Source organism: Syngnathus acus, chromosome 23 (genome assembly GCF_901709675.1).
Source record: "Syngnathus acus chromosome 23, fSynAcu1.2, whole genome shotgun sequence".
NCBI classification, from domain to species: Eukaryota; Metazoa; Chordata; class Actinopteri; order Syngnathiformes; family Syngnathidae; genus Syngnathus; species Syngnathus acus.
In genome coordinates, this window is record NC_051107.1 from 2,594,101 (window position 1) to 2,615,846 (window position 21,746).

General features: G+C 45.2%; 1 protein-coding gene across 2 annotated transcripts in view; it reads right to left on the minus strand.

The window, feature by feature from the left end:
• The window catches only part of grm8a (glutamate receptor, metabotropic 8a), an 85,562-nt gene that overhangs the window by 60,881 nt on the left and 2,935 nt on the right, over window positions 1-21,746 (minus strand). For both annotated transcript variants that reach the window (XM_037242949.1, XM_037242950.1), the window contains exon 2: window positions 19,733-20,469. In XM_037242949.1, the coding sequence (XP_037098844.1) occupies window positions 19,733-20,269 (537 nt within the window). In that variant the 5' untranslated portion in view covers window positions 20,270-20,469. The remainder of the gene's footprint in view (window positions 1-19,732; window positions 20,470-21,746) is intronic.

Sequence of the window (21,746 nt, forward strand, 5' to 3'; positions counted from 1 at the left end):
CTACCATCGGCTAAAGTTATGGGACACTTAATCAATCGGGTTAATCAATCCAATCCTGATGCTTTTGTCCGACTCGCAAGGAAATCCAGGCCGAATCACTCTTGGAGGTTGGTGACATCATCTTATCTTACTCACTCGGGCGTACCACCAACCACAATCTCATTCATTCACAAAGTCTACTTAGCTGGATAACGAACCCCGAAATAAAATAAAACCTCTTGCCCTTTTCTACGTGTGGGGAAATACATAATAATATGACACCGGGAACCTCAGCGGGTATATTTATTCCGAGGTTTTATCTCAACTCTGGAGTCTGCGTGGAGGTCGAATTCACACCCGCGCTCCAAAAAAATGTTGTCTCAGCATTTTATAAAGCTGTTCCTAACGTACTCTGGCAGTGGAGTCGAAACACAATGTAGGCCACAGGGGGGACATCTAAAACTCGAGAGCGGTTATTGGCGCGGCGTGGCACGTAGCGAGTGGCTAACGTCGGAGAGAAAAATATTGGTTTTATCACGAATAGTCGGCTGCGGAGGCACACGTATGTTACCATCTGTTATCTCACACATCTTTCATTACTCTTCTACCGAGGTAAAGGAGTCCCCATTTTCTTCTTGACCTCCTCCCTCGAGGACCCCCCCCCCCCGCATCTGTTAGCGTCTTCAACACCGCTTCTATTAGCATCTACTCCTGCCTAACAACACTTTCCGTTGATCCATCACTCAAGCGTACCTCCGCGTGAGGAAGAAGGGGGGGGGGGTTAAAAAAAACATGTTTTTTTGTCACTTGTCAAATGAAATTTAGGAGGTGTTGTCTTCAAGGGTATTTTCATCATCAAATTTCATTTCCTTTGCAGACTTTTAGCCCTGACAGACTGAATGAGTGACTGAGCGCCTGCGTTTTGCATTTATCTTTATGGCGTCGGAGACAATATCCATACTCGGGTAAATTGCCGGGGGCGGGGTCACATTAGAGCGCCGGGTTGGACTCGCGCCACACGGAGGTAACGTGGTTACGTGGAAGTAATTCCGTCACGATTTGCAGTGTGGAGAACACAGCCAGGCAGAGGAATAACAATGGGAAAATAATGTCTTTATGTGCGGCATCTCAGCTCATTTTAGAGTATTCAAGCTGCTAATCCATTCCAGTCTTAGATTGCGCTCGTGCTATTTAGCCGACAGTGGGCAGTATATAAATTGACACACTAAGACGAGTTTCACAACGGACTTGGTTGTTTTTCCACAGTGGGAAAATTATTTTGTCTGTCTACATGTGTTGCAGCACCGTTTGTGTTCAAGCATTATTTAAAGCGCTGCGATTACAACAACACCGATGCTAAATTCGTTAGCCTGTCTATGGTGTTTTGCATTTTATGTTTGCATTAAGCTAAGGTGGATATTATACAAAAACCTCGAAACCATAAATGACAAATGTGTGTGGCCAAACATGAGGGGGTTCTAAATATCCGTGTTCATGTGGCAATGGACTAAGTGTGTGTTGAACACCCTCTGACTTTTCACAGCATGGTGTGTGCGTGTGTGTTTGCCCAACAAGTCGAGGGACAACCCTGTGGTGAATGACCAATAACTGACTGGTCAGTGAGCCGGATATCCCCTTGGCACACTGCCCTCAGCGTGAAACAAACACACATGGCTGAAACTGGGAGCACTGAGGAAAGCAGACAGTTGGTGCGCCATGATACTCCCCCCCAAAAAAAAGAAAGCGGGGCCAGCATTGCTGAATTTTTTGCTTTGACTTAAAAAGAATCAAATAAAATGTGAAGGTCTACTAGCCTAATGCTAACACATAATGCAAAACACCATAAAATGGCTAACAAAACTAGCGTGTTATAACTACGGCTTGACCAATATGGGATTTTTTTAGGCCGATTCTGATATTTGGCTAAATAAAATTTCCATTACCGATTGATCGACCGATTATTTTAAAATGCATATATGGACTAAAATGGTTCCTTAACGCTTGCAACAATCTTCTTAATCACAGGTAGAACATTTGACTGTTTTATAATACACTTTGGCCTTTACACACATTACAAAATGTTTTCTCGAATCAAACAGCGGCGTGTACATTTTGCAGTCCCGTTTAATTGCAGCGCATTTCACTCCGACAGGCTCATATTGTTTTCAGTAAAATCATAACAATTTCTTTTACGTCTCCGCCGAGACACAAAAGAGCTGGCACGGCTCATCTGGCACGTAACAGACACCCAGGTGCCAGCGATCGACGTGGAAGACTGTAAAGCCGCGTCGTTAATTGTTTACTTCATAACACCAAGTTATGTTCCACGCAAGGAGCTAATCATGTTGTTAGCGAAGTGGGAGTTAGATTTTCTCGCATGTCTTTGGAGAGCTTTCAAATGTGTTTTAGCTAAATGTAGCTGGGTTGGATTTTTTTTTCTTTGCAAGATAAAGCTGATGGTAGATTGTTGTCACGTACAAAGCAGCCAGTACTTGCCGCAAATTCCTTCAGTGTTGCCGTCGGCGTTTAAACAAGAAGCTAATGAAACTGTTAGCAAACAAAACAAACGACTCTCTCAACTCTCCTGCGCGAACTCCATTTCATTAGCGTGAAAGCGAAATAACCTCTAACACCGATAACACGCGCGGAGGTTACGCCGGTGCGGCCACATTCATATTTGATGCGGGCTTGTGAAATATGAATGAAAAGAAGCGAGAGGACTACATCCCGGCAAGCTGCAACAGGGGAAGAAAACAACGCCAAAAAAGGTCCTGAGAGTTATTTAAGTGGACAGCTTCAGAAATAGTGAAGGCGAGCAAATTGAAGACTTCATTTGGTGCTTTGCTCACTGGAATTTTCACGTTTGTTGGCGGAGGCTCAAAGGTGAACCTCCTCGCATTCAAAGCCAACTTAAAATGTGAGCAAATCAGTCATTTATTAAATCGGAACATTTATTGCTTTAGGTTGTTAAAATATTACACGAGAATTGCAGTATTGAAGGCAAAAAAAAAGCATAAAATATTTTTTGATGGAAATGTTCCAACGGTAAACTTTCTGTTTTCTTCACCTTTCAAAGGAACGAATTTCCAAAGAGCTCAAGGCCTTCTATTGGCAAAACATCTCCGTGTTATCTAGATAAAAGCAACACGAGCACACAAAGAAGAATATTGAAGATTTCACTTTACAATTTGTGACGGACAAATCTCCCGAGACAAATGAGCTGCGGCTCGCGTTAGCGAGTATTAAGCACCCGGGGTGCGCTAAGCAGCTAGATGTTGACTCGGATGCTAATTCCTATCATCAATCTGACGATTCCTTCCACGCCTATGGAGGCTTTTGATGTGTTATGATTGACAGGAACTGTGAGGGTCTAAAAAAAACACACACTGATTGGCGCCCTGCTAAGAGGCCGCGGTCATGTATCATGGTCGCGCAGATAAGGACCACGTAAGAGAAAATAATCAAAGCCATTGAGACCACCGTGAAAGCATCCGTATGCAGCTAATGAACTCCCGTGTTTGTATGTAATTGAGAAAATAATCACAAATCTACACAGGCATGGATTTGTGCGAAGAAGCACTTCCTGCATGCTAAACCTAGTGGGGGGGGGCTTCTCGTGTGAAGCCGAGCTGTAATAGAGATAAGCGGGTTCACGGTCCCACTTGGCAGATTTGGATTACGGCGCCGTTTCCCCAATCGTTAGCGAGCCAACGTACAACACCGTACTGTATAAAGACGTACAGTAAATTAAGCGACGCAGAGGATAAAGAATATATACTTGTGAGTAACGGAATATCTGACCACCGCTTTTGTGACGCCGATGCAAAATTAGCGTTTCCCACCATGTTAGCATTAGGCTAGCACGTGTGTTACGTTGGAGTCATTTGAATATTCTATTTTGGCAACACACACATGGATGCAGGCGACCTACAAAAAGTCTGTTACTGCTCTTCCTTTTGTTTTGAAGTCTGCTCTCTGCAAGCCCTCGACTCATTTGTTCACATCCCCCGTTCGCATCAGCGGGGCTCGCCACCCACTCCCTCGCGCACACACACGCACACTTCCGGCTACTTAGACAGAGATGCTCTTTTATCTGTCTCTCCGAGCTCCTGGGGGGCAATGGTAGCTGAGTGACTGTGTGTGTGTGTGTGTGCCTGCCCCGCTGTGAATGTTTTCACTGTGTCACCCAACAGGAAGACGGAAGTTCCCTCCAGCAGCTCCCATCTTGGAAAACAAAACTATAGATGGGTGGCTTTCACTTAAAAAGTGCATTAAAGCAAGAGACAAAAACAAAATAGTCCTTATAAAATCCGACGGGAAGGAACCCAGCATTAAAGATGCGATTAAATGTAGCCCCGTTATATTATGTGGTCTCCGTGAATCGCCGGGGCAAGTTAACTATATCTTACCCCGAGGAGGGAGCCTGCTACTTTTGCGGCACGTTAATGCAATTCCGTAATGTCACACCAGAGGACTATATTGCACATAATCCATCTTTTCATTATTGGCCACTGGAGCTGATAGCGGTGAGCAGGTCTTTGAGCCTCTAATAATTTCATCATGAATTAGGGATTGCCCAGATGGAGACGTTGCTCCGACGAGTGGGAAATGATTGATTGAAGTTTGTATGGATACGATTATGTTGTATAGTTGGTATAATATATTATGTAGTAAAGTTGAATCGATTTTGTTTTAGAAATCGATTCGCGTATATTGAATTTTTCTCCACTTGGGGTCACCGTACACTCATTGTGGCTGGTGAGTGACGTGGGCGCCATCGCTCCAATTGAATAGTTTTGTAGTCGAGTTATTCGAATAATCGTTTTAGCTCTGCATGGGAGCAAAAGGCCAGAGGTCCATTAATTCAGGCTCATTTGCTCCCTAAATGGGTCGCCGCAGGAATCCAAACAAGCACAATTAATACGGAAATGTCTCGGCACCCCCACATGCTAATATCCTCGATTATATTCGGGAGGGTCGACTCATTTGAATGGGGTTTTTTTTTTTTTGACGGCGGATTTCTACATTTAAATGAGAGGGTCCCAATTTCCATTTTTTTCAGCCAGTAGGCTTAACATTATTATTTTTTACACACAATGGAAACATTGCCTTGTGCATGAAATCAGCATTTTTCATACACAGTTTCACCAGACAGTCAAAAAGCCCAAAAGTCGCTTTTAGTTGCATGATACTGCTGAAACGAATCTGCAGTAATGGAGACACACGAGTCTCTCACTCTCTGTCAGTGTGTACAATCGGTGAAATCTGTCTCACACACACACACACGGACACACACACCCTGGGGGCCACAGGCTGTATGGATTTCCAAGCACTTGCAATCTCAAATAACCTGCCAATCAATGAGTGCTCTTCAATTAGCCGGTCCCACGTGAATGGGCTTATCAGGGGGGCGGGCGTTTTTGAGTGTTGAGGTGCTACTTGATAGGTGCTCTCGAGGAGACATCAGACCCCGAGCTTTTATAATCTTGCTTCGATACTACTAGTGTAAGCAAAAACGCCTTTGAGGACAGTTTTTCTTGATAAGCATTATATATTTTTCCTTTTGAGCAACACAGGTATACTTTGTTGCAAACATAATGAAAACAGCAGGGGGCTTAAAGTTGAACCCTGAGGAACACCGGAGCAAACAAAGCTAACACAAGCAGTTCTGCCAGGGATCCAAGCCACTCTAGAGCGCTACCGCTAATTGCCACCTAGTGCAGCAAATGAGCTAACGGAATAATTGTGACTCATAAAAATGGGAAATTACAGCTGCTTAAAATAGCCAATAGTTATTCTAGGTAAAATGCACGTCAGCAAACCAGTCTAATGGTGAAAATTGGCCCTCAGCGATTTTTTTCTTAACACGTTAAGAATAGAAGAAGTGGTGGTGATGGACAGCAAGTTCAACCCAGCGCGGAAAGGTTTTGTCAGAAATGCCAATTAACGTCCAGGTAGACATCAGAAGCTGACAGCTAACAGATCCCTGTTTTTACAACACACTGTCACAATCCATCACAAACACACACACACACACACACACACACACACAAGGACCTTGATCTCCTCCGAGGAATTTAATGCAACAAGACAGCTCGACGTAAACCGCTCACTTCGCCCCCGAAACTGTGAAAAAAAAATAAATAGCATTTCTCTAAAATAAGAAATATGGATGAATATGCAGGCTGCATCCAGGCCAATTAGTTTTTGTTTTTTTTCTCTACACCGCGTAACACACACTGGGAGGCTGGGGCATAACAATGAAAGAGATAGCGCAGGCGACAGCCAGAATGTTAAAGGGCCAAAGATGAAAGCGGAGAAGAAAAGAGGACGATGCATTGACGTACAATGCCGGCGAGTATGAGCGAGTGGCCGAGGCTCAATTCAACACTAGTCTATTGTTGGAGGGAAAATCAGAGTCTTACACACATACTGACCTAGATGCATTGGGTCAGATATCGGTCATAAAAAAAAAAAAACGAGGTTCTCCTTCTGGCGTCCATCAATACGTTTGGAATTACGCGCCATAATTTAAAAGTGAGTAGGGTGTTCAATTGTCGCCCCGGCAAACACAAATCAACTGGAGACGGCCGATAAGCCGGCAGATCCCTTAAAACGTGCCCGAAGATAACCATCGCTGTCAAGTGCGTGTGCCCGTGATTAATCCCGTGTTATTAGCGGGAGCGGTTGACGCCCGGCGGGCTTTACTTTGAGATCTTGACAGCACAGGTATCGCTTTTCTATTCCCTCGCTTTTTATTGCTTCTCCATTTTCTTCTCCTCCACTTTTAATTCCTCTAAAGTTCCACCTCAGCGTCTCGCTCTCTCCATTTTCAATGTAAATCCCGTTTTTCTTTTCCCCGTTACAACCGAGCGTCTCCGCTACCGACGATCGTCGCGTTTACCGGCGTGGCATTAAAGCGTGTAAAAGCCTGTAAAATACAGGTGTGAAAAAGATACACAAATCTAATAGGTCTCGCAGCGTGACATTTAAAAAAAGGTCGCCTTTTAGGTGTTGATACATTGGTGCAGAACGACCCCGCCGATGGAGTCGGAGGAAGGCTCAAGCGTGACCGAATCATTTCGCTGCTGTAATGTGAGCAGAAAAGCCAAATATTGGACGGCATCGGGCGAGGGGACTCAAAATGATTTCATCGATCGAGAACAGCGAGCAGTAGAAACCTCATTAAGGGATGAAACATTCCATTGTGTCTTTGAGTATGTGAATTCAAACAAAGTTTGAATTTAGCGTTCCATTTTGACGTTTAAACTTGGAAGGCTAATCAACACTTGGTTAATCAACACACGCATGGCTGGCGCGTCAACGTGTTAGCGCCGCCGCACGGTTCCGCGGGTATTTTTGCACGTTTGTCGTCAGCGCCCCGTGGAGAAGGAAGCTGCAAATTTCCGAGACCAACTCGCAGCTCCCCTGCGACACAATGCTCGTTGTATACATAACATGGTTAAAAACCAAAATGGAGTCCCCTAAAGCAAAACCCATGTGAGGGTTAAGAGTGCCCTTCAATTCCCCGCTGCCATCCTCCCCTTCAGTTCCCATCATTCCCTCATGTCCTCCCGCATCACATTCTCACGTCTTCCTCCATTTGGAATTTATTAGCTATGACAAACGGAGGGAACACAAAACAAAGCGGCTGTCATTCACGAGTGCACTCAATGGGAAAAAAATAGATGCTGCCGGGAGCCGGCGATTTCATTTGCCAAAAACAAGAAATATATATGATGGGTGAGGAAAGGGGGGGGGGGGTGTTGAAGATGCTAAAGCGGGAGCTGTGCTAGACGACGAGGCGCAAATGAGCTGGATGGAGGGATGGAGGGAGGGGAAAATCAAACTTTTCTTTTGGATTTCTTATTCTTCCAAGAATGGATTTCAAGGCTCATCTGCTTTGGGTGATGTTGTGATGTTCACGGGCGAACGGTCCCTCGATTAAAAAACAGCCTTAGCGAGGAGAGGGAGGGGCCGCGGCCCGCCCGCCTGCCTGCCTGCCAACGGGGAAAATAATGGATTAGAAGATAATGAGAGAGAGAATGGAGGCGACACATATTGGAGCGGAAAAGTCGACAAGTTATAGACGGAGAGGGTGATTAAAAAGATGGAGGGAAGGGGCCGTTTGGACCTCCTTAAAATCCGCAAAACATCATTGCGACCTCATCTCCGGGCATCGCCTCATAAAAGCACTTAGCCGACTTTGAATGCGTTCGAACAAAGAGAATTGAAGTTTACAACTCAATCTCGGCGCCTCTCTAAAAATTTACTTCGACGTCGGGGGCGACAATAAAAACACAAGAGTGCTGATAGGAGCCGTTAGCCGGGAGCTAACGCGCGTGAATGACCGCCGACTGATTTGCGTGGAGCGCACGCAGGTGTCGTAAAGCGACTAGCCGGTTTATCTGCACGAGACACCAAAAAAAATAACTCGGTGTTTGTGTGCCGGCCTCGGAGGTTTCAGTCGGCCATGACGGGAGGAGAGGATTAAAAAGCCGCAGGCCAGCGGGGACCTTCTCGTGCTTGGCTACGACCTTCTCGGCAAACGAGTGTCACAGACGGCCGGTTCTGGTGCGACGCCGATACGAAGGTAAAAATGAGCTCATCAAAATCTATTGAACAAGCTATCTTGAACACAAAATGATTAGTTCGTCTGTATAAGAACATAAAGAAATATTTCTCCTATAAGGGAGGGGCATAGTGTAGGAGTGGAAAGAAATCTCCGCAACCGCCACATGAATTTGCGGTTTTGGTGCAAAACCAAAACCCCACAAGTCGCTTTTTTTGACCTCAAGAAAACAAGTTACTTAAGCGACCAAAAAAAATTCACGGTGGTCAGACCACAAAAATTTGGCCGGGGTTAACGTCCCGACCTAAACCCGACGTGCAGAGTGGGCGGAGCACGTTGAGCGTCTCCATTTTCCCACGAGTCCTCGCCCTCCCCTAGGCCACCTGTACTCAGGGACCACTGATGAATTTTTCAACTGTACGCGCTTCGCATCTTTCCGCTCGCTATAAATAGCGCCAGGCGGTGCACAGCCGGTTCAATAATAGCTACCGGGTGTAAAAATCTGTATATTCAAATCATACAGTGAGTAAAGCACATTGGGACACCTTCAAAAATACTCGAGACTTCTATCACGAACAAGATCTCCCCGTTTATGTCGACGTTTGATTCGGAGCTCACCTTTACTGTGATGCGGCTTTTACTTTGTATTCACGTAAAGCACCGAGGAAGCCCTCATGCATACATATTTAAATTCAGACATACATGAATTTCTCTCTAGTCCCAATTAGACATCCATAATCACTGCCAGGAAAACACTTTTAAATAATAATAATAATAATAATAATAATTGGACTACATATTTCATGGTATTAATGCAGCGGGGTCTTTTGTGCCCTGGCCGGGACACGTCAACACAGGTAATTGAGCCCCTCTCATCATAAATCCGGCACAAAAAGCTCAATTCAAGCTCAACTTGAAATTAACACATTGGAACAGTCCCTTGTTTGATGGCAACATTTGCGTTTAGTGGCCATTACGCGGCTTAAAAAACGCAAACAGAGCCGCAGCCAAACGGAGAGACTTCCAAAATGGAAGAAGCCCAAAAATTCCTCTTGGAATGATGACAGGCGAGAGGGAGGGACTGGGGAAAAAAAAAAAAAACATAATCCACATCATCCTGTTTGCTTGGATGGGGAGCGACATTTCTACTGTCACATGACCACCACCCCCGACACCCCAGGCAGTTACAAGTTCAAGAATGGCTTTTCATTTCTGAGAATAAAATAAGTATTGCATGTGCTGTTCCTTCAATACATTTTTGGACAATTAAATTCCCCGTTTTGTATTTCACACAGTAGCAGCTCGAGGCTAGCAACCAATGCTAGCAACTAATGCTAGCAATCAATACTCAAAACATGTAAACAGTACCCAGAAGGATATATTCTTTATCCTCTGCGAAGATCGGCAACGACGATCGCGGCTTACGGAGAAGCTGTACGTCCGTGTTATACTGCCCCATGTGGCCATGGCGAGGTTTTATTACGAGCGTGGTCATGGAACAAATTAAGTTCATATCTCAAGGCGCCACTGTACTTATTTTATAATGGCGGCAAAATGATCTCAGGTATAATAGAGATGAGGCTTGGATGACAGCAAATACAGGCTGATGCACTGTCCACACACACACACACACACACAAAATCAACACACATATACACAAGTGTCAAAAAGATGCTACGGCAGCAGAAATGTGACAAGGGTTCAACTTGACTCTGCTCTTTGATTGCATTTTCCTTTTCCCTTCATGCCATCCGCTGAATCTCAAAATGTGTGCCAACGATGTGCGTTTGTTTAGTATCCTAGTCTTTTTTTTTTTTTTTTTTTTTTTTAAAAAGAAAAAAACGGCATGTGCCGAGAAACACTCCTGGGTGCATTTCAAACCTCAAGGCGGGCCTGTTTATGGCCAATTGAGGGATAAATTAATCAGGATCCCTCCCGGCTTCTTGACCGGGGCCCTCGGGCACACACACACACACACACACACGCACACATGCACACATAAATATTCCAGAAGCTTGGCTTCGAAATAACCCACATAACACCTTGCAGGGAAAAACAGGGAGAAGGTGATAGATATTCTGTAAATCACAAACAACAGCCAATGCGTTTTGTGAGTGTGAGGTTAATGGGATGGAAATGACGAAACTGTGGCGAGCGAAAAGTGCAGTGGCAACACGTTTAATTTGTTCCGTGACCACGCTCAGAACTTTATATCTTCCCATTAAAACGAATTGTTGCACTCTTCCTGGTTTGTGTGTGATTGACCACCAGGGGGCAGTGCAATTCATTTTTGCAGAGGATAAAGAATATATGCCTGTTGGGTCGGTGGTATTGGGTCGATACTGGCCTTATTTTAAGGCTGCCGATACCAGCCAAGGATACTTAACTTTGAGAGTCCTTGTGTCTGGCCTTGAGTGACGCCCAGCTGGCAAATACAACGCAAACTTATCAGACTTCTAAACATCCTCTTGGACGCGTGTACTCTAACCTACACAAAGACGATCCCGCTGACACGGACATTTTTATTCGCCGGCTTCCGCCGCTCGCCCTAATGGCAGACATTATTCACCGCTGACTTCCCGATAGCGGCGTGATGTTGTTGGCGCGGTTGCGTGCGGTTTCAAGCTATTAAAAGCAACCCTTGTCTTGGGCAAATACACTTAATGGGCTTTTGGAGTTGAAGATGTATACAAAAAGATGCCGTTCGGCACATTTACCAAGCCTTTTGACTAACAGATTGTAAAAAAAATTGGACTGATAGTAGCATGAACAGTTCTGATGCTAACGCAGACGCTAATGGAGATGCTAACAAGTGCCTATTCAGAACTAAGGCGAGAGAATCGGGTTTGTTGTTATTGTTGAGTGTCGTGTAAAGCGTGTTCCCGTCTGCGCTGTCATTTCTTCTTCCTCTTCTCATCCTTAAGCTGACATTAAGCAGCACCTTTAAATACTCCAGAGCAGCGTTTATTTCCGTCACATCTTAAGTTGAATGCATGTCAAAGCTTGTTTTAATGCATTTAGCTAAGCCGCTAAGAATATATGGAGGGGGGGGAAGAAAAATGAAGTTTAGAAATTGTCACACAAGAGTTGGCTGAGAGGGAGGTGAACATGAAAGACTTGGCTGACGGAGACGATTCTCGATTTGCCAGGGGAAAAAAAAAAATTAAGATGTTTTTGCAAACGGAATGCCAACAGTTCTAAAGCACAAGATGATTTCATTTGTCGGGGCAATGAAGAAAACGATGCCAATAATCGAAACCATTGCATCCAATTCCGTCGTTAAAACAAAAATGCAGAAGCGTCTCATCTTTAGAATGAAGCTCAACTGGCTTGGACAGATGCAAAGATTAACTGACACATACGATTAATTGATTAATCCACAAAATAATCAACTGCCTTACTGGCTTATAATGCTGGCACAAAATATTTTTTTACCCAACGATGGAGATCATGTGGAGTCCACCAAAATTTCAAAAACTATATTTGTTAAACAGAAGTGAATGTGCAAATGTCTTTTTTGTCAGCCCATATTTCAAACTCAATCAGCAAAGACGACATGATCTCGATCTTGATACAAACCAAAGCGGTTTTCGGTGGGCGCAAACGTCTGGCTCGGGTCCAGCTTCCACTTGGACGGCGCTCAGTGAAAGGAGGGAAGGACTTGTCTCATCTTAGCTGTTAAATCCCCGCTGAGACGGCGAGCGAAACGCGAGATTTACATACGACTTGTTCCCAAGATTCCTTATTAATATAATTTTTTTTTTGACAGTCTCTTTGCCAACAGGTATTATCGCGCCCGGGCTCTTGACAATCTGCCGACTGCTCCTCAACAGTCTTGATATCAAAGTTGATATCTCACATTGCTACAAATGCAAATGAAGCGTTGCCTCGGAATGATGTACGCTTGTAATGCAATTATGCAAATGCTCACAATTGGCTCAACGGGAGCACCTCAAGTGTTGCGGCGATTAATAGAACAATTTTAATAGCAGCCGATGGCTCTATTTTCGTAACGTTCTACAGAATGGTTTGGCATAGTTTTTCTATGTCTAATTGTTTTGTTTTTTTATTAAATTGTCTGAAAGCAGAAATAGCTGAGGGCGGGTGGAGGGACTACCGGCGACAATTTTACACAGAAATGAACAAATGTGTGCGTTTGTTCAAAGCGCACTACTTTACTCCCGCCAGCAGAGGCGCTCGTGATTCACTCACTCACAAAAGTTAACCGAGAGCTGCGACAAGATGGCGTCAAAGTGCTTCTTTTATACTTGACAAGGTTTTGACCTTTGTGCAAAAAAAAAAAAAAAGTAGGACCAAATAACGGGTTACCGTGGCAACCTGTCAAAAAGGCAAGGGGACAATTTCGCCAAATCACAGCGCAAATCCCATCAAGCGTAAACTTTCATCGGCGCTACATCAAAGCCGACCTAAATGTCAGCATCATTATCAATCAAAGACACAAATACCAAAACGCTAACAATCCGGACGCCTCGAGGTTTCTTTCGTCACTTAAGCGCTCGAGTGAGTCATCTCTCCTAGCCAAACTTCTAAACTGGAGCGGCGCTAACAGGAAATAAGGCAACCGACGTGAGTCAGCGCGACTGACTTGACGACTGGCAAGCGGCGGTAATGCGCCAACGTCAACTTTGCTGACATTTAAGTGCCATTGCTTCCTTGGCGCCTCGTTGCGATAAATAATTACTTGGACCCGGGAGTCGCTGAAAGCTTCCATTTGTCTCGTTTTTAATTTCACGCAATTGATAAAGCGCCGTCAAAACCAATTCCGTGCTCGGCTGTGCGACAATATACCGCTATATATGTATTGGACTATATATATACGGACACATAAAATGCAGTAGAGTCAAGTATGGCAATAACACAACTCTCGGCCGTATAACACAATGTAGTATTAATAAAACCCTGCACTGTGGCCGGAGCGCATTACACGGGCCGGCTCCCCCCGGAACCGTCCGGCATAAGGACGAATAAATAACAATAAAAGAAAAATAGAATGCTAGCTAGTAGAGCGCAACCTCCGCCGAGGCTGACCAATCAAAAATATGGCTGTTGGATTTGAAAACGATTGCGCAAACTTCACAATTGGTGAAAAATTGCCCACTCGGTCGTGTCGTAATTCAAAATGTCATTCTGAAAAATGTTAAATGCTAACATTAGGGAAAAAATGGATTGTATAGATGGCATTTTATGATTCTCTTATTTTTGAGTGTTTTACCGCCATCTTGTGGCAGCCAATTACCAATCCCGGGGGGGATTTTTGCTGTTCATTCGAGCGCGAGCAGTTCGACTAAGAGCACGCAACTCTAGGGACGAGCACGGCCTGCAAAAGGTGTTGCTACATCTCGCCTCCATGTTGCATTAGATCAGACAGGCGAGGTGGGAGGGAAAAAAACAAAAAAAAAGGAAACAAGGTTAAGTGTTTGGCGTCTCCGCGCCACCGCTCGGCTGCTCTTGGCATCTCTGCGTCTATCTGTCTTCTTCTGTTGCTGTCCTGCGGCATATGAAACGCTGGGCGCCAAATTACGTCAAATAAAATAAATAAATAACCTCAGCGGAAGGTTTTGAAAATCTATAAAAATGTCCCGGGCGTTGACAGGAATCATGTCTGAAAATAGAACAGAACTGGATATGGTCCTTCCGGTCCCGAGCAGCCGTTATAGACAACATCGATTAATCGATAGAGTCGTGCTAAAATGGGCCTTTTTTTTTTTTTACATTTTAAAAACCTCTCGAATTCAATTTTTGTCCAGATAGTTTTCTAAATACATCATTAAATTTAATGTGATATCAAATCGTCCGTCTTCTGTGTCACCCTTGGCGTCCCAATGAACATGTCAGAATAAAAAAATAAAAACATTTAAAAAAGCAGGCTCATACTCTCCTCAACTCGTGACTCTTTGCCTCTGCTCCCGCCATGTATATTTAATGGCCACACCCGCCACGCCTTGAATAATGCAGCGACCGTGAGTGAGACAAAAGCGAGGGAACGGCCGTGATGGCGGGATGAGAGAAGAGGAGTGTGTAATCACAGCCAAACCTCTCACCTCGGTTCCCGGCCTCCTCCTCTCCTTCCCTCCCTGATATTCTATCACCTTTCCCCTCCGCTTCTCTTCATTCCCATTGTAAGCGCCCCAAGAATTGCTAGCAAGGAGTGCGAGCGCAGATGCGTGCTTTTTTACGGACGGCGGCAGATGCTCGTTAGCAAACGCCGAGGCATCTTCATAGCTCGGGGTCACGGGTCGGACAAAATAGCGGTATGGCGCAGTATTAGCGCTCCCGTGGTACAGCGTGGGATACCTTGTGGGCAAATGATGGTATTTTTGGTCACGATGTACAGATGTAGGGAAATCAACCGATTCATAAGCGCAAGGCCATAAGCAAAAAAAACAAATGTTTTTGTATGTATATTTTTGCGTTGGCGGCAATATGCTTTGAAGACTTTTCCGTGGCACTGGAGAAAAGTTTGAGTTGAACTTCATCGTCAAAGTGTTCATTCGATGTTAGCATATTCGCGATGCACTTGCTTTTTTTTTTTAATTGACTGCCGATGACACTCTTTGTAGTCAAGGTCACATTTTCAGATTAATCTTAAAATTCAAATCTTGTTAATAAATAAATGTGGGGAAATAATGTATAATATTCCTCACTTGATATTTATTTTATTGTTGGTCTTATTTTGGAAAGAAGCCTCCCCTCTACTGAGATGCCATCCCAAAGCTCCATCCTCTCTTCTTATCTGGCCTACTTTTTTTTTTTTTTTTATTTAAAGAAAGCAATACAAAAGCCTCAAAGTACATTTGTGATTCTTTGAACTATTTGGGGTGTTCCCGTTTCAAGTTCCCCGAGTATATGCATCCTTGTCATCGCAAATGTTGCTTGAAAGAGAAGGCACGCTTTAGCGAGCGCTCTTCGCCATTCTGGATATTAAAAATGCATTTAAATACTCTTTTTTTCCTTTTTTTTTGACCTCCATCCCTCTCTCTCTCACACACATTTCCTGCCAGCTTCCCAGTCAGAAATAATCCATGAGCCGGTGTACCTTTGATCCATTTTAGATCTGGGCTTTTAAAAAGGTATCAAACTTGACTGAGTGACGATCTGGACGTGAGGGGGGTCCTCGCCCATGTGGCCCCGACGGCACCTTATTAAACTTCTCACCGAAGCGTTCATTCTGTCACCTGTGGTCCCAAACAATCAGCTCCAAATATTAAATAAATTGATTAAATGATACAGAATATACGTCACTGACTATTATTTTGTCGACATTACTTTGTGTTAAAAGTAGAGTGATAGCTACCGCAATATTGATGCTAGCTTTGCTAGCCCACCATATGTTAGCTATATCACTGTTAGCATGCAGCTAGCTAACTTCAGACAGAAACAAGTTAGCGTGTTGCTCTTCCCGCTGCCTTACAAGTAAAAACATCCCGAGACTTTACGGCCATTCCGCCCAACCCTCGTCTAGGCTGCGAGTGTCACATTCAACAGCGGCGCCGTTTTCTTATTGCCGAGCTTTCTATAGCAAGTGTCAGTCTCGCGCCACATGTCACACCCGTTAGCGGCGCTTTAGCGGTCGGGAAAAATAACCCCAATACTTTTGCGTTTCAAAAAGGTCAAAGGCTGCGCTCTGAATGAAGTTTATGTCGGTCGTTTGTGCTGAGCGCTAACGCGATTAAAAGCGCCTCTTGTCCTATCTGTATCGTAAACACAACAATTCAATTAAATCCGCCGGGGACAGCCCCGTCTCGCTCTCATTTGGGCGCGGCACGATCAGGTAATTGTACACATTAACGCTCGCGCAGTCAGCAGTTTGCTTGCGCGTAAATGTAATGATCTCCTGGTTCTCATCAGAGGACTTGATTAAACTTTCATTTAGTGTGTGTGCGAGAGCGTAATGGACTGCTAACAGGTCTGCTGAGTTCACTGCTGCCCTGCTTGCTTTTTGGGACGCTTTTACAACCAAATAGACGACCGAGTTTCACCCACTACGAACATTCTTATCTCCTGCAACAAGCGCTTAGTCAGTATTAGTATTATTGAGCGGAAAAAAAGATTTTTACGTGAATGAATTACAGCCAGGGCCCCAAAAAAACAAAAAAAAAGCATGAATACATTCTTCTAGGACGATTAGGTGTGGCGTCAAAGCGCACTGTCTCATTAGGTCGCCATTGTTAAAGGAGGTTTGATAGCCATGGGAGCGCGCCCGGAAACAAACGGCGAGTCCACACAAAGCAGGAGGCCCTAATGAGTTTTCCAACTCACTGCTGCGTCTTCATCACCATCATCATCATCATTATCAGCTTAATGCACAGCGTCTTGACAAACAAATCAACAAAGATCGCTAGACTCTGAAGGATTCCAGACTTGCTCATCCTTTTGCTTCCTAGTGACCCATCATTTAGAAAAATCATTGTTGGGGGTTACGGTTATTGGGATTGCAAAAGTGTGCGCACCCTAATAAATAGGGACATGGGTAATTGCTTTCGAACAAATATCGATCTCTTAAAGTTCCAAGAGAGAATATAGCCGGGACAATTTTTCGAGGGAAGCTAAAGGCGCATATAGCAGTCATGTGGGAAAGAGTACAGACGCAGATTGAAATGCTCGGAGAGCGGCGGCGCTCAATTCCCTCGACAGACGGCGAGGTGAGCAGAAGGCTGACTCAAGGAAGCGATCAGCAAGACAGCCGCTCGTGTGTTCGTCGCGCTGAGATGAGAAGCAAAGGAACGGCGGCGCGGGGGGCCGCGAGGGGGGTTGCGGGTAAGACCGTGGGAAAGACTTCCCACTTGTGACTGACCTCCGCCTCGGAATGCTTGATAAACAAACAGCAACGCGCATTAAGAAGCCGACGCAACACGAAAGGGATTGCTGAAAGGGCGGACGGCGTCCATTTTGCTAAGTCATCATGGCTGTCTGCTCGCAGGATGACAAGCAAACAACTTTAGGCTTTCTGCTCTGTCTCCCGCCGAAAAGAAGCATTGCCCATTAAGATAAATAGAAATGCCGTTAATCCGTTCCAGCCTCCCAAAAACCACCCCAAAAAAATAGCATAAAAAAATTATTGCGAGCTTTCGGCTATCCAGACATACCTCAAATTTTTGCTAGCATGACAAAGCGAAAAAAAACGAATAATATTTTGTAAGTCGGTCGACTGTTCTCGTAAATACACAAAAATGTAAACCAAATGCTTCAATATCAAAACATCTTTAGCTATTTAAATATCACAGAGAATCCCATTAAATATGATCACGCTCAGATTTATATGCAACCTAATCCTCGGCTGTCTGTGCTCTCGTTACATCACCATCTGACACGTTTCAATGCGTTACGTGAACGACTTCCAAAAGTCAAGACACTCGCTGCTCTCTTTGTGAGGATTATTCAATTTCATCCCAGTACGTCTTGTGTCATCGCCACTGACTTAACACCGCATGCTTACCGCCCAACACAAGCTGATAAGGATAATCTCCACAAAATACCACCAAAAAAAAAAACATCCTAGATAGCGTTCTCAGGGGACCCAGATAGTTGCAAGCTAATCCAACTTTGCGTCCGCCGACCGAACCTCGACGACATTGGAAGTTCTTGACGAATAAATCTCATCAGGAGATAAATACGACGCATGCAGATGCTGATGGCAAACACAGATGCTATCAAACGAGCTTCTCGTGGCGCCGAAAGACATTTTGGTGGTGTTTTCAAGCTGTGATCACTCGCGCTTTTCGAGACGACGTTCGTTTCCCCGCATGGCGACATCAAGCTATTGCAAGTGTGTTATTTACTTAAGGATTTGGAAGACAATCTGTTGTTTGAATCACTTTTTTTCTTTTCGGTCTTCCCTTCTCAAAAGCGCACTCGCTGGGTTTTTGTGAGCCAGCCCCTCGGGTTGAGTGGGCGTCAAGCTGTGACTGCCGCTGTCGGATTGGAAAATAAAACCACATATGCAGCGTTCATGTCCTATATATGTTTTCAGTCCTTTTGATACAATCCCCGAAGGACTCGGGGTGCCCACGCGAACACGCTCGCGGACACACACGGAGGTTTTTCGAATCGGACAATGCAACATACACGCGTGTACATATGCTCGCAAAAAAAAAAAACAAGGCTGTAAATCGCATTAGGCAAATGAGTGCCGGGCGGAGAATCGGCTCCGTTCGTTTATTGTGACAGATGCGGGCTTAAAAACGGGGCTGCGTTTTAATATGCAAATCTTGGCGCCCGCAAAGCGCGAGATTGGGAGGAAGGATGGCAGGCGCGTCAAATGCCGGGTGGGATGAACTCACAAAAAATTCTCAACCACATCACACTCCCCCGACCGACTCTCGCTTGACCTCCATAGTTGACATTAATGTCCTCATCATGGCCTTGCAAAAAAGCTCTCTGGCCAAATGCCCGACAAACAAACAAAAGCGACGCTCCCAAGGGGAAACTCAATTAGGCCCACTCGTCACACACAAATAGACGCCCACGTTCTCGCAAAGCGTTAAGAGGCTGTTGACACGTTTCAGCCGTAATTGAGTGGCTGACATTTTGATTCGGGGGAGATTATTTAGCGCACGACAACAACAAGTGAACATCTCACTTAAGGCGTCCAAGGCTACCTGAGATGATTCTAGGCAAAAACAATCCAAAAACAAGTATTCACATTTCATATCTATGGACTATATCATGCAGCAGAGGTTGCGAGTTTCAGTCAGGTGTGTCAGAAAAGTTCCAGGACAGCGAGATTTCCCCCCCCCCCTCAGTGAGCACCCAAAAATCAACAGGCACATCTACTAAGACCTCCTGCTGCGGCAGAACAACTAGGAGAATATCCTGAGCATCTGACAGTTCCTGGCTGAGAACATCCAGACACACTTGTTTGACATGATTACTTTCAGTCTTTGCGGTGACGGGGCAAATACAGATTTAGACAAATACTGAACATCTTGCTTCCATAACCAACAGCCTAACATTGCCAAGAAGTAATTTCTGCAATGTCAGTGTGGAAAAGTAAATTGCAGAGTAGACTGGACTTGCTTGTCACAATAACAGGGCTCCCACAAACCACGACTACATTTTAACTTGTCAACGAAATGTTGCTGACGGCTGACTGACAGATTTCAATCAATCTCGAAACTGTCACCCAGATATAAAAATCTAGAAATGAAAATCTGGTCTTACCTTGAAGAGGCGCAGTATGTTGGCCACCATGATGGACACGGAGCTGGCCGCCGCTCCGATCACGCCGACAATTTTATCCGGCTTGGTGAAGATGGGCGGGTCGCCGTTGGCGCAGCGCACGTCCGAGCCGTCCCTCTCGATCAGGGCCTGCACGAAGGTCAGCGACTGCTCCAGAGCGTACGTGTCCCTGGAGCAGGTATCCAAGATCCGTGCCCCCAGCGTGATGTTGGGCAACAACTCGGGGTCCTTGTTGATCAAGTCGATGGCGAACATCATGGCCTCCAGGCGGTGGATGCCCTTCTCCTTCTTGAGGTCCCCGCAAGGTGTGCCGCGGTCGCCCCGCGAGTGCACTGGGAACAATCCGCCCAGGATGATGTCGCCGTCCAACCGGATGGAGTGGGCGTACTCCGGCGCGGCTTGGGGGTCGATGGGGAGTCGCTGCGGCCGGGCGACGGGAAGGAGACAAACGCACAGGAGGACCAGCGGGACAAAGACGACGGGGTTGGACTGCGGCTGACGGTTCGATTGAGGCTCCATGATTGGAGGCGATCTCGGAAGGGTTAAGGATTCCAAAAGTAAGGGCGGGGGGGGTTCTACTGGTTGACAAGGGTGTGGGGGAGGAGCCAAGGGGTGAAGCTAGCTGAGCCCCAGGAGTGAGTCATATTCCAAACGAGACGCATCTAGAGGATGATAATCTTTTTCGGGAGTTTGTCCACTGGTCACATGTTCAGTCGAGCCTGGTGGGGGAAACAGAAGAAGAGATTCTTAATTCTGCTGAGAAATATGAACCTGAAACTTTTTGGCACAAAATTGCAGTGGGATTGAGACGGACCCCTTAGGCGAATAGTAAAATTCCACGAGAAATTGACGCCCCCCTAAAAAGGTTACTTAGAGATTGCATAATATTGCGGCGTATATCTCTCTTCGCCACAAGATGGCGCCAAAGTCAGGCCGATCGTATTTGTCAGTCAAACAAATGTTTACTCGACATTGGCAGCTCCACGCTTCCGTGAAAAATACCTACTGAAATAATTTCCCTCCCCTCACTTTGGCTCCAATGAGCATCATTAAGAACCCGCCAAAAATCCCGATGAACTCCAGACGTGCGTTTGTGACGTTGAGGATTCCAACAGACGCTGTTGCACCTGTTCAATCAAACACATCGATTTAACGCGTCGCCGTGTTTCCATTGGCAGCTGCGGTTCACGAAAAGGAGCTCGCACCTCCGTCCCTGCGAGGAAGTCATAATATCCGGCATCACCCCGCCGTGGCTGGCGCTGAAAATTGCTTGTGACAAAGCGACTGGCTCCTACATGACACGAGTGCTAATATGCTTTCATGAGCTCGGGCCCTCGGGAGTTATTCTTTTTTTTTTTTGGGTGGGCCTAATCCACAGTCACTTGTTTTATTTATTGCACTGATGCAGTTTTAAGTTTTGAATTCACTATATTACAGGAAGATATGCTATATTGGGGTTCATGGGTCAAATGGCGGATTTTTAAAGGATTGTCTTTTTTCGTTGGGTGATGGCCACTGGACGTCTTTTATTTAGGGGCGTCCTAAAAAGTGCTGATTTGCCAATTTGTAGCTGTGGTACAAATGGCCCGGTTGCAAAAGAGTCTTGCAAATCAAAGAAATAACTGTGCTTGTTTCGCCTTTACTGCCCGCAGAGAGTAAATGAATGATGAATGGCTTTTGGATCGCCCCTCCAAGCCCCGCAGGCTGCCAATGCTAAGCTAATTAGCCGCTTTCTGTGGTTTAATTAGGAGCGCAGTGTTAGCCTTGGAGCCAAAGAAATGAAGGAACGGGTCTGCCATTTTCTCACAGTGAAGTAGCGTTAATGGACAGGGAAAAAGGCAAACAACTAAAAAATTAAACATGTCTTTGCTTGAGCCAAAAGTTCCATCTTGAGTATTTGAAAATAGCAATTGCACACGTCCTAAAAATGAAAGAAAAGTGCTAATGTTTTTTTTGGGTCTTTCCTGTTAGCTTCACAAGCTCTAACATTGACGAT